Here is a 12680-nt window from a genome sequence, read left to right on the forward strand (position 1 = left end):
GCATCTAACAGGATGGCATCTAATGTGGAAGTGCGTGTGAAATAGAAGCGTGGCATGGAATTCATTCATGTGTTAAACTTCTCACCCGCTGGCATTCATCGACTCTTGCTGAACATTTCTGGAGACCACACAGTGGATGTCAGCACAGTGAAGTGATGGGTGGAGAGCTTCAGCAGTGGTGACAGCGACAGTGATCACATCACAGTGTTTGAGCCAACTTATGTAGCGGGTTTCTATCTATTCTGCTCATATTTCTTCTGTCTCAGTTGCTAGGCATGTGTGTGGCTAGCTGCAGTACCCTCTGAGTTTCCATATTGCTGTTCTCAGTGCAGCTAACTGCTTCTCTGATCGCTGTTATGCTCCTTGTCTGTCTCTGAGCTTCCCAGTTCATCTGAACTGACAGAACCTGTGCTCTATGAACTGCTGGGCTCGCCCTTTAAGATAGCAAGCAAAAGCACAGACGCATCTATGAGCTCTCAGTGACCCTGCACAAGCAGAGCACCTGGATGACATAGCCTCGGCTCATCTCTGATGCTCACAAGACAAAACATGTCAAATCTTAGCTAGTCAACATTTGTCTTGACAAGGTTTTTCAAGAGTTGGTTCCTGTGGATGATAAAAACAAAACAAAACAAAAGAAACCAAACCATGCTAAGCTCTGGAGTATGTCAGAGCCCAGAAGAATCTGAGGATTATTTATGTCCATGGTGTCAGTGCTTTTAATATTACTTCCAGTTTGAGGCTGTGCATCTCCTTAATCTGCACTCTGGCACAGCCTCCAGGTCCACCTCTCACAGACAGTCCTCATTGCTACAGCTTCCTCCTCTTTTGTGTCTAGGACAGCTTTGACTTTAATTTCTCATCCTCTTTTACTTCTATGCCCTCTTTCTCTCCCCTAACTGCGAGGCACTTAGAGCCTTCCCACAGGCTCACAGAGTAAATGCAACTCAAAGTCATAGACACACAGAATCACAGAATGGCCTGGGTTGAAAAGGACCACAGTGACCATTTAGTTTCAACCCCCCCGCTACGTGCAGGGTTGTCAACCACCAGACCAGTGGTTAAATTAATCCACAGCTTAATTTAAAAACCACGACACTGCTGAAGCGTTCTGTGAAACTCTGAAAGAGCCTCCCTGAAAACAGGATCTCATCAGGGAAATAATGTTTTCTGGGCTTGTCAAGATGTGTGACTGATCTAGAAGGATTACTGTTAAAGCTTACATTGCTAGCTGAGTAATGAGCCCCCACCTAACCAGACACTCCACACATTCCCTATATTAACACGCTATCTGTGTTAAGTGATTAGCACAGCCTCAGTAAGGGCAGCTTCAGCGATGTTTGTACATTTAAGCAGCTAACTTTTATCGAGATGGTGCTTTCCTTGTTATTAAATTTGAAGATAAAACCAAGCATCGGTGAACTCAGTGGCAAATCTCCCACCAGCTTAATTGCCATCAGAATTCTCTGCATGTTTGAAATACTTCCAGCTTTCTAAATCCTTATTTAAAAGCTTATTACTTGAGAAAGTCTTTTATGGTTACGACCAATGTGGACATGAGTAAAGGGTGATGAAAATCTCAGTTACAAAGATAAAAAAAAAAAAAGGCTGAAAACTATGAAATCTGTGCACAAATCCAGTTTTATTTCAGTTACCTGAAAGGACTTCAGTAGCTACACAGAACACTTTGGAAACTGGACATCAGCCGTGTTACGTATGATTAGCCTTATTACAAACCCAAATCTCTGCCCGATTGGTTTTGAAAATCACTGTACACGAAGCATCTTGCTGCTCCTATTTTAAACAAGATCTGACAAATGAAAATGTAAATAATAAAAAAAAAAAAAAGTAAAAAATGCACAAAACTATCAAAATGGCTTAGATCATTAAAACCTAAAAGAGTTAATAAAAAAAATATATAGTCTGCTAATTGTATCTAGTGTACTACCATAGGTACAAGTGACTGGAAGCTTACAGGTGTACGTGGTTATTAATCACACTGAGAATATACATACATCTAGGCCTATTAAGTAGCATTAGATGATGTTTAAAACCCTATTTCTGATACTCTCAGTACGCAACAGAAGCAGAATCAAAAGGAGGCTAGAATCAGAAAGCCAACTACTTAATTCTGGCTTGGCAGTAGCCCAAGGAAAGGCATCTAACCTCTGAAGTAGTTGATGGCACTAGCTGGCTTAGTGTCCCATGATCACCATTCACTCAGGGAAAACGGGGGTTTGCTGGAAGCTGCCCTAGTGTAGGTCTACAGACAAAACGTATACAAAGAGCCACGTGAGTCTTCTGTCCCTGGTTCAACATTCAGCAGGTCTTGTGCAAACACGTGCTGGTGCTCCTCAGTTGTTCTCCTGTGGCATTGCCATGGCCTGCAAGTGAAAAGGACAGGTTGCTGTTTTAAGGAAAGAGGCACCGACTATCCTTGCTCATGGGGTACCAGATCTCAGTACTGCTCGCAAGGCATTCCACTTGTTTTATAGAGGGTGCTGTGGAGATGACCAAAGCAGTCTTGTCATCCATCAGCTCTGGGTGTCACCACGAGCAAGTCCTTGGCCAAAGAGGCGGCTGAAGGCAGCAGATCCCTCAGCCCCGCGCTCACAGCAGTCTGATGGAAGAACTGGGAAGCCCAGCCTGAATGGCCGGCTGTGATGGGAAACTGCCCTCCCCAGTAAGAGCAGTGGCAAGAAGAAATGCTGGTGTGCTTTGGAACTGGAGGCACTGCCAGCTTCCCCTCAGGGGACCTTCACATCAGACCTTGTACAGTTTGTACCCGGGCTGTGTCAACTGTAACTTCTGTGGCAGCACAGCGACATGCTATTTGAATTATTAGACCTGCATAAGTTATTTACCTGCAGAATTTACTGCAGAATCGATGAATTTAAACTCCAGCATGGGTAGAAGACTCTTGGGATTTACCCGAGTGTTTTACTTGCAGAAAATGGGAAGCACTGAATGGTCAGGCAGATTTCACCAGTAAAAGATATATAAGTGTGTTTCAGATGACTCCCTCTGTATTTTTAGCTTACAGCTCTCTGCCTCTGTGTGTCCTTCTGAGATACGGTAAGCAGAAGGAAGCCTGAGTTTCCACTGAGCTTTCCAGAAACCTTCGCCCAGGCCAGAAGGCTTTGGTAGCATGAGGTCATTTCAGATGGCTGGATGGCCCAGCCCAGACACTGCTTTTCCCCTTGCTGGAATTTCATTTACAGCAACTCATGGAAGAGACCCAGTGACTAAGATTTACCTCTGTCCAGTAAGCCAGATCCACACTAAAGGTACAGACATTGTCAGCTGGTTATAGATCAAGAGGAGCAAAACAGTCCAAGTCTAATTTTGCATGTTATCTTACATTATCACGTTATAACGTGACAAGTTTGAAATAATTTACTTGGTTCTCACTGATTATATTAAACTTTCACAGGATCTTACTTAGGGCTCAGTCTATTAAACTGAGCACTGAATTTCTGGCTTCTGTGAAGGGTGAAATTGTGCTGTTTCCAAAAGAACACAATCACTGAACTTCTTATGAGGCTGACCAACAAGAATCTCTTTTCCCCCCTTGTAAGAGGTTTGGTTTCCCAATGCATGGAATAGTGCTAGAAGAAGCCCTAATAAGCTCTCCCAGATGTCCTAGCATGGTCTCCTAAGGCTGATATTAAGATTTCTCTACCACCCAAATGCAACCTCACGTTGTTGCTTAAGAATGCAGCCAACAGCCAACCAGAGAACTCCTTCTCAAAGCACACTTTTTCCATTTCAATGTTTCAATTTTGAAGAATTATATTAGGTTTATTAAAAAAAAAATGCTTCAGTTCACTCTAAGTTATGAGGCTTAAAACATCTGACTTGAAACCTGCTGCTTTTTTGGCAGAACAGTTTATACAGGAAATGTTACACATGACTTAAACTGGCTAAAACGATCTGGCCACTTTGCTGTTTTCCATTGACTGGGTTGAATTTACCATCATTTGCTGCCTGAAGGCATGCAGCTAAGGGCCAACTTCTCATTTCTCAGCACAGAACTTATCTCCTGCTGACCAAAGGGAGGCAGGTTGTTTCACCACTCACACGAATTGGTCAACTGAGTCCACAGGACAGGGGAAACGGGGCTGTGGGCTGAGCAGCCAAACCCAGTGTTATCACCCACATGTGGTAAGAGCTCAGACTCAGCTTTCCCATGTATAAAATACACAGCAGTATTACCGTGCTCTCTTACAAAGCAGAGAACTGCACACCAGGGAGGTGATAAAAGACAAACTGAGTGATGTTTGGAATCGGGCTTTATGCTGGGTATCCCAGGAGCTCCTGCCTGAGCTGGGCAGGCCCCATGTCCACTGCTCCCACATGTGGGGGCAAAAGTGCAGCCCTCAGCCCCAGCCCTGTGCTCAGAGCTAAGGGCTGCTGGGGAGCGCGCTGCCTCCTACTTACACAGTGAGTCCTCTCTCCAAACTGGCTGTAAAAGGTCATCTTGACTTTGTGCTTGTGCCCGGTCCTCTGGTCAAAGGTGTTGCAGCTGTCAAAGGGCGGGCTGTACAAATGCAGGCTGACAGCAGTCTCTGTGTGGCTGATGTTCTCCACACGGTGCAGGCCAATGGAGTCTATATAAGTTGGGGCACGAAACAAGAAGTTAACAGGCAGATTTAATGAGATCTCAAATGTCTGGGAGAAATAAAGTCATCTAAACTAAAACTAGTGAGCAAGCCAGTTAGGCATTCCTGCACTTTTAAGGGCAATGCATTACTCACTGCAGGGAATCTGACTGCTGATCTCCAACACATGTTCCTGAATACTTCAAATCACCTCACAGCCTTCCACACCTCCTGTGATGCTGGATTATCTGCTACTAGCTGAGGGCTAATGGGAATCCAGAAAAGCCTAAGGGCAGCCATGCCGTCAGTTATCTTCAAGCTATGATTTCTAAAGGAGCTCAAGGTAATTTACTTTCCTCAGAAACAAACGTCAAGATGTGATATAGGGAGGAAGTTTTCGTATTACTAATCCTTAGTCCACTTAACAAGGACATCAGTCATGTTAACAGATATCTGGGGCAGAGACGTGGTTATCTTCTGTTGGGAGGCATCTGTTTACTAATTAATCTTTCCAGTGTGTTGGTTTGGGGAACAACAGCCTTCTCATTCGTCTGATCTTTTGAATAAGGTGACAAATTACTGGTGACTGGCACACTTCCAACCTTAGCTGAATAGCAAGTATAATTGAACTTGTAATAAAACAAGGCGCTGTCTGTTGTGTGGCTTCTAACAAAGTAATGGTGCCTGCTGGAGCAATGCAGTAGAAATCAAGCAGTCACATGAGAATGTAAGGTACGAAGTATCACATCCACCCAAAAAGCCCCAAAAACTATTTCCATCTACAATAAATTTGTGTTTCTGAGTTATGCAGAAGAGACCTTGTAATCAATTTTATGACTCTTCTGTAGAAACAATTCAGGCCTTTGAACTTTCACTAGTTTGTTACATAATCCCTACACTGATATTGCACAATGTTGGCATATTACTCTGCGAATCCTATGGATGCTTTTAACTTTGGTACATTGGAAGTGTAAGACCCGGGTGTCATTACTGTAATTTACTTAGATAGAGGGTATGGTGTCCTAATTCTATGCTCACGTAATAGAAGCCTCACACAGACTCAGCTGCAAGGATTTTAACCTCAAAAGCAAAGTACAGCAGTAACCACGAAGCACGCAATAGAGACACAAGGCTCATTGTTGAAGTAGTTAAGGTAATCAACACACCACCAGTGTTTTCCTTCTGCTTGTTTATCTATCTGCCTTATTATTCATTTATTTTTAAAGCCAGGAAACATGTCAGAGATCCAAACTGCCCCAGAGAAGCAAATATCAAATTTGTTTGCTTTAAATAATAAAGTTTGGATTAGTTGCACATGGAGTATAATTGCTTGCGAGGGAAATAACCGCACAGTGAGGAAGATCTACACAAGCATGAGAACCCCTTGGCAGTGGTGTGGGAGCAGCCCTTCCATCAGCAGACATATCAAGCTCCTGTCTGTATTTCCTGCCCTGTGCATTTTGTGATTTCAGTTAACACAGCATTCCTTCAAAAGGGGCTGCAGAGTCCTGCTCCTGCTTCCTCCATGCTGCACACACAACTCAACATGAGGCTCTGCTGAGGAGCTCCATGGCTCAGCCCCACCAGGTACATGCTCCAGTTTCCAAGCCATCACACAGAAGGTAGATGCCCCCCTTCTCCAGGGCTTTGCCACTACTCAGCAGTACTCACTGCCCTTCAGCACGATGTATAATGTCTTTCACAGGATAAGACCATGATAACCAGCTGGTGATTTCCAGATGGCCTCCAGCACAGCACAACATGGTGATAACTACAGCTACGCACAGTGGCACAGCTTTAGGTATCTAGGCAACCATGCTGCTGCTGGAGACTTGGTTGTCTCTCAGTGCCTGTGAGGCAATCGTTTTGTAAACTGAAATGCTCAGGTCTGCCCAGTTGTGCTGACACTGCACTTCAGCACTGTGCTTTCCTGATGGTTTGGACAATAAACCTAGGGATCGGGGCCTTCGCTTCTGCCTGCTCCATGTGCTCCATTGACAGCTTCTGTATTAAGATGATTCAACCGTCAAAGCTTTGGTTGCCTCATTTCTCAGGAAAGCTCTAAGTTTATAAGCAACTTCAGATATCTATTTGGGACTGATTGGAGTAAAGGAGCTATCTAGCACATTTAAGAATCAAGCAATTGTTGCAATGACTTATGAGTGAGTTGAAGGACTATTCTGTTGTTTTGCTGAATGTAAGTGTGCAGTTCGTGCAGAATCTAAAGATCCCTGTTCTTTAGCAATCATGCAAAATGCCATTAGCATCATACTGTTAGATGCAGGAGAATGGAGAGCATACAAACTCTTCTGTTAGAAATGGGACTCAAGGGTAAGTAGTTGTCAAACAAACTATTGGAAGAGCTTACCATTAATATAGGCACATTGATTTTCTCTCAAAACTCGCTCTGATTTCTTAGTCATTTCACCATTCCCTTTTTTCTCAGGCCACTCAAACAGCGTCTCCTTTAGATTTCCCTGGAGAATCTTCATAAAGCAGTGTGAATCAGTGTGGTCATGGATGCTGCTATATATGCGAAAAGAATAACCAAACTCAGAAGGATGTGCATATTTAATACTGCAAGCAGAACAGATGGCACAGCATATAGTATCTGGATGTAGCCCTAGAGTTATATGCAACTGTACATGGGTCATGCACAATAATCTTAGGAATAAAGAAAAAACAACAACTGTGCGACAACATCCAGAGCTACTAGGATACGCCAACTTAAAAACGACACATCAGAACCATACTGGGATAAGTTTACATGTAGCAGCACTTGGGGAAAAGTCAGATATTGGTCAACATGTGAAATGGCCAGGGAAAAATACAAAGGAAGTCTGAGAAGGACAGAAAAAAACCTCTTCAGAACAGCAACTCCTGTGGGCCAAGAAACAGAACAATGCTTTCCACAGTGATCTCCAGGCAGAGGCCAGCCTAAACTTGCAGTACATCTGATATTTGCAGATTCACTCTGTTTCCTCCTGAGACATGCGATAAATCGGTGATTTCCACTTAATTTCTACGGAGTCTTTATTATTGGGGTGCATAGGCATTTGCTGAATAAAGAAAACAGTGTACTTCTCACTCTGATAAGTACAGCCAGCTATAGCAACCTGTTAATTTCACTGGTATGGCAAAAATGAACAAAAACAGCAGGATTTGGCACAATCTGTGTGTTTGCTTTGTCTGTCTCCTTGCTCAGAACTATGCTCCATTTGCTACAATTGGAGACACGCGGGGCTAGATTTTGTTTGGTTTTATTTTTTCTTTATAAATAGAGGAAAACTGTTACAGCAGCCAGCAGACTGGGACAAAGGGAGAGCTCTCCATTCACTGTGTTGGTGGAGGAGAAGGGAATTTGGCCCACAGTCCTATTGAGTTTCAGTCAAAAACTTGGTTTTTAATACGTTACTGTTTTCAATAAACAAACTTCTTTAAATGTTTTGTTTCTTCAGTAAACAAATTAGCTTCCTTACAAAAGGAGACTCAAGAAGGCAGAGCTTACTTCAGGCATAGAGCACTTCACAAATGACACATTGTCATGGTCCTTCCACAAGCCATGAGAACAATCTGATCCTCCTCATGTTGGAAGCAGAAATCTGCCTGTGGTCTCCCTCTAGCTCCTTTAATTGCTCATTCAGCTCAGAGTTTGATATAAATAAATCACAGTCTTTGTGAGAATAGCCCAGAAGGAGCAGAGGCGGTGGGCTTCATTCTTACTTACATCTCTCTGGGTATAACCTCAAGGCATCCAGTAGAGAATACCATAAAAGTTTGCTATGCATGCTCAATTAAAACAAACAAAAACCTCATCCTCACAGCTCCCTTGGTTTTCTATTTATATAGAAGGCCAATCAGACAAAACATGCAAGTTTTGTTATTTCACATTGTGTTTTGGCCAATGTTTCATGAAGGATACTCTATGGGACAGGTCCTTTCCTCAGGCTTGCAGGAGCACACAGCTCGTGGGGAGGAGATGGGATGTCTGAACCCACAGATCAGAGTCCTCAACTAGAAGTACTTTTATACTGCAGTGTGTCAGAGGCTAGACTGAAACAACACAAGAGAGCAATGGCTGCCTAAACTGGACCAAGTCCTTGTACCAGGAGGATCCATCCAACCTGCCCTACCAACAGGACCCACTGCAGTACTGGGATTAAAAACGTCCTCAGGCAGAAGGGGAGTTTAATTTGGCACAAGTGTTTATTCTAAATGCTCTAAAAATGTCCATGAGGTACAGCCTTGCAAAACTAAATAAACAACCAAGTATTCAGGACTGCTATCCAAAATGAATAATGACGAGTTCCGGACTGCTTAGTTTCCAGACATTTTCTAACAGCTTGTGTAGGGCTGATTATTTTCCTCTTCTCATTTAACAACGAAAGATACAGCAGCTTTTATATCTTTTTGCTAAAGCCATAATCTTTGAATACAAACCTGCCATGTCCTTCACCCCAGCACAAGATCATCAAGTTGAACTTTCCATTTCCATTGTCCACGAGATTTCTTGTGTATCTGCAATACAAAGTGTTTGCTTTTCTAACTGTACTGATATGCTCATGAAAGACAAAATTATATAAACATTGCTATAAAAGAAAGCTGCAACGTGAAAACCTTCTTGCTGAAAGCAAAGTTTTTTCTTCAAAAAAAGTTGAACTTCTAAGCTGTTTTTGTGAAAGTGCTTTTTCCTCAGAAGGTAAGAATATAGTTCATATACGCAGTTAATATATAATAGTTAATATACACAGTTAATATCTGACAGTCGTATTGCTTTTGAACTACATAGATAGATCAGAGTTTGGGAACTGTGAGTCCAAGACAAGAGTGGTAGATGGGATCAAATCAAAATAGTTACTGAATGAAGTCACTCCAGCAGCTGGCTTATAATTAGAAACAGAAGACTGCTATGAAGTAAGAAAAATACATGGTAACATTATTTTACAGCTATTTTTTTTTTATATTCTTGGCTCTTTCTCATTACGCAGCATTCATTTGTATTGGGCCAGAAAAAGAAAGAAAGAAAAAGGAAAGAAAAGAAAGAAAGAAGATGTCAAGTTTTCACTTAGAACTTTCAGGACAAGAATATACATCTCACACCATAGCGTTCTTGTGCCTAGACCCATACCAACGGGTCTAATTCCTGCCAGCATTTTGCTGTCTTAAAGGCAGAAGACAAAATACTTGCTTTTAGAGGCTTTGCAATCAATGTGTATTCTGGAATGTTATTTGCTCTTGAGGTCTGAAGGGGTTTTCTGAATAGCCACACCGGTTTCCTTGCATCCCTGGCATGCCTTTCCTACTCACCTCATGCTGCTGAGAAGCTCCCTGCAGAAGCTCCCTCCTTTCTCCTTGCCTAGTAAATTGACTGCCATACTGTGGCTTTAATGACTCCAGGCTCGTGCCTCCAACTATTATGGTGCCAATCACCCACGGACTTTGTTTTAGCTTTAGTCGTGGTCATTAGCACTTTGCCAAAGAAAACAAATTTATGCCTATCAGAGATGCCTTGCTTTTATCTAAGTGATGCAAGCACAGACACACAGAAACTGCCTGATATCAATTGATTTTGTAATAGTTTCTTCTTAATTCCACTCTACTGCAATGAAGATGGGATGCTTGCAGCAGATCACATTCAAAGCATAAAACCTATGCTAATACGCCATGCTAATACCTCTTAGCACTCACAGTCTATGTGTGCATTAGGTAGGCATATTTCTCCAGCCATGCCAGAACACAAGCAATCAGTGCTGGCAATGGAATGAACTCTTCAAGTGCTGTTATTTCAGTCAGCAGGTCAGGCTGCCAGGCATGCTGGCATTAGAAGGATTTCTAATCCTTGCTTTCCTTAAGTTTTGTGAGTTGGTCTCAAACAGAGAAAGCACGAGATGAAGATGGGTAAAGAAACCCAGACCGGTACGACGCTTCCACCACACCGAGGTCAGAAGGAAGAGTCCGTTCGGTCTGCAAGTTTCAAGGGAGATGCTCAAATGAAATCCATCCGTTTTTAAGCGCAAGCGAAGGGAGCTACCAGCGGCAGGAGCAGCCCAGCTGTCGGCACGGGGCTCCAAGCGCCCACAATAACCGCGCCGTCCCCCGGGCACGCAGCGCAGAGCTTCGCCCCGCGGAGCCCCGGGGCAACAACCCCCCTTTCCCCCCGTTACACCCCCACGCCCCCAGACCCGAGGGGGCCCGGGCCGGGGCTGCCTCCATTGGCCGCAGCCGCCCCGCCCGCTCTCCGCCCCGGCTCGGCCCTCCGGGGGCACCGCGAGGACCACCGCCCCCCCCGGTCGGGATGGCGGCCCGAGCCCGGCGTGCTGCGGGGCACCGGAGGGGCTGCGGCGGGGGGAGGCAGGGCGAGGCGGCACCCCCCCCCACCCCTACTGCCTACCTGTACTGGTCGAACTGGGCGTACTGCAGCCACTCGTCGGGGTTGCTCTCGTAGGACTCCATCAGCGCCTGCACCTCCTCCACGCTGACTTTGTCCTCGGCGAACAGCCGGTGGAGGATGCGGACCAGCTCCTCCAGGCTCCGCGCCTTCCACATCTCCGTCTGCACCGGCTGCTCCATCGCCGGCCACCGTCCGCACCGCTGCCCTACCCGGCTCCGCCGCCCGCTTTTATGCGCCGGGAGGCACGGCGGGAGCTACCACCGCCCCGGCGGGCGGAGGGGCCGGGCGGCGACGGGCGGGACCGCGGCCAGGCCTTGCCCGGCCCCGCGGCGGCACAGACACCGGCGGGCGGGGCCCGGAGCAATGCCACCGAGAGCCCCTCGGCCGGGGACGGCGGGCAGGGGGCGGCCGTGCCGCCGGAGATACCGCCGGGGGAGGAGGTGGTGATTTCGGGCCAGCGTTGTGAGGTCTGAAAGAGCCCGAATCCGTGCATTGCAACCGGGAGACTCCGGTAATGATAGCCGCGGCCACTGCGTGGCTAAACGAAAAGCATCCATTCTTTGCAGCAGAAGAACAGGCGAAGAACAAGCACAGCATCTCCCTTGGTGGGAAGTTCAGTGTTCGGTGATGTTCAGGTATTTAAACACAGGGGGAAAACCCACAACATCATGCTTCCATTGTTAATTCCAGAAACGTCAGAACTTTGATCGGTTTGCCGCAGCGTTGGTGGCATCATTAGGGATGCCTTTAGATGCAACAGGAGGGGCACTTTGTGCCTTACTGTGTTACAGCTGAGGGCTGGATTTCCCTACTGTAGTTTCACACTGTTGCTCTCGTTGGTTATAACTCACTTATAATGCTGCAAACATATATATTTTTTTTCCTTTAACTTCATGGCAAGACTAATATTTTTCTAGTGTACTCCTTCCCTGTTCTCTTCCCATTTGTTCCTATTCAAATCTATTCATACATATTCTCATTTCGAGTATTTCAATATGAGGTGTTAATCCTGACGATCTCTTGAAGGACTTCATTAATTGACTGCCTGGAAATTAATTGACTGCTTATGGATTTTTACTCACCCCACTGACAGAAATGGATCCGAGCTCATATGCAGTAGTTGATGCATTCTAACCTCAGTCACTGATGGTGTCTGCCCCCGATAAATCAAAATATAACAGTGTTGTAATCCACACAGAACTGGAATCGTCTTCACACTATCAGCTGCCTTCTTCTGAAGAAGTGTATGGTATTATTCCCATTTCTGTTCATTTCTTAAAAATCGTCTGTTTATACTCCCATAGAAATTAATTACTGCACATGTTCCTCCGCTATTCACTGCTGTAGTGCTCAAGTCTGTAGGAGGCTTTTCTTTGCTTAAGGATGGCACCCTCCTCTCTCAGAGGAGGCACATCATCACTTTTGGTAGTGCTGGATCTGTGCAGTGCTATGGCACCCATAGGATGCCATCATCTCTATCTGGAATGTATATACCAGTGCGCCTGTAATAGGCATATACTCTTCAGGCTACAGTAAGAGAAGCAGCCCAAAGGTCTGAGGATGATTTTTTCTGTGTTTCACGTATGTCGTCCTTGTGAAGAGCAGAGGGTTATTTTTTATTATTTAAAAAAATAAATTATTCCTACTTTTTTGGGAATATCTTTGATTATTGGTGATGGAATCTATCA

At 44.9% G+C, this 12680-nt stretch overlaps 1 protein-coding gene across 2 annotated transcripts; it reads right to left on the reverse strand.

Annotated features, from left to right (window-relative positions):
* Positions 1-1624: 1624 nt before the first annotated feature.
* Positions 1625-11290, reverse strand: CDO1 (cysteine dioxygenase type 1). 2 transcript variants are annotated; one of them, XM_072359598.1, is made up of 5 exons: positions 10993-11288; positions 9042-9119; positions 6970-7127; positions 4441-4610; positions 1625-2384 (listed from the first exon to the last, which is right to left on the reverse strand). In XM_072359598.1, the coding sequence occupies exons 1-5, from the start codon at positions 11169-11171 to the stop codon at positions 2355-2357; spliced, it is 615 nt and encodes a 204-aa protein (XP_072215699.1). In that variant the 5' UTR covers positions 11172-11288; the 3' UTR covers positions 1625-2354. The 2 variants fall into 2 exon arrangements, with proteins under 2 accessions (XP_072215699.1, XP_072215700.1); XM_072359599.1 differs by having other exon boundaries at positions 1633-2384; positions 4437-4610; positions 10993-11290.
* Positions 11291-12680: the final 1390 nt, after the last annotated feature.

This window comes from Excalfactoria chinensis, chromosome Z (genome assembly GCF_039878825.1).
Source record: "Excalfactoria chinensis isolate bCotChi1 chromosome Z, bCotChi1.hap2, whole genome shotgun sequence".
Taxonomy (NCBI): Eukaryota; Metazoa; Chordata; class Aves; order Galliformes; family Phasianidae; genus Excalfactoria; species Excalfactoria chinensis.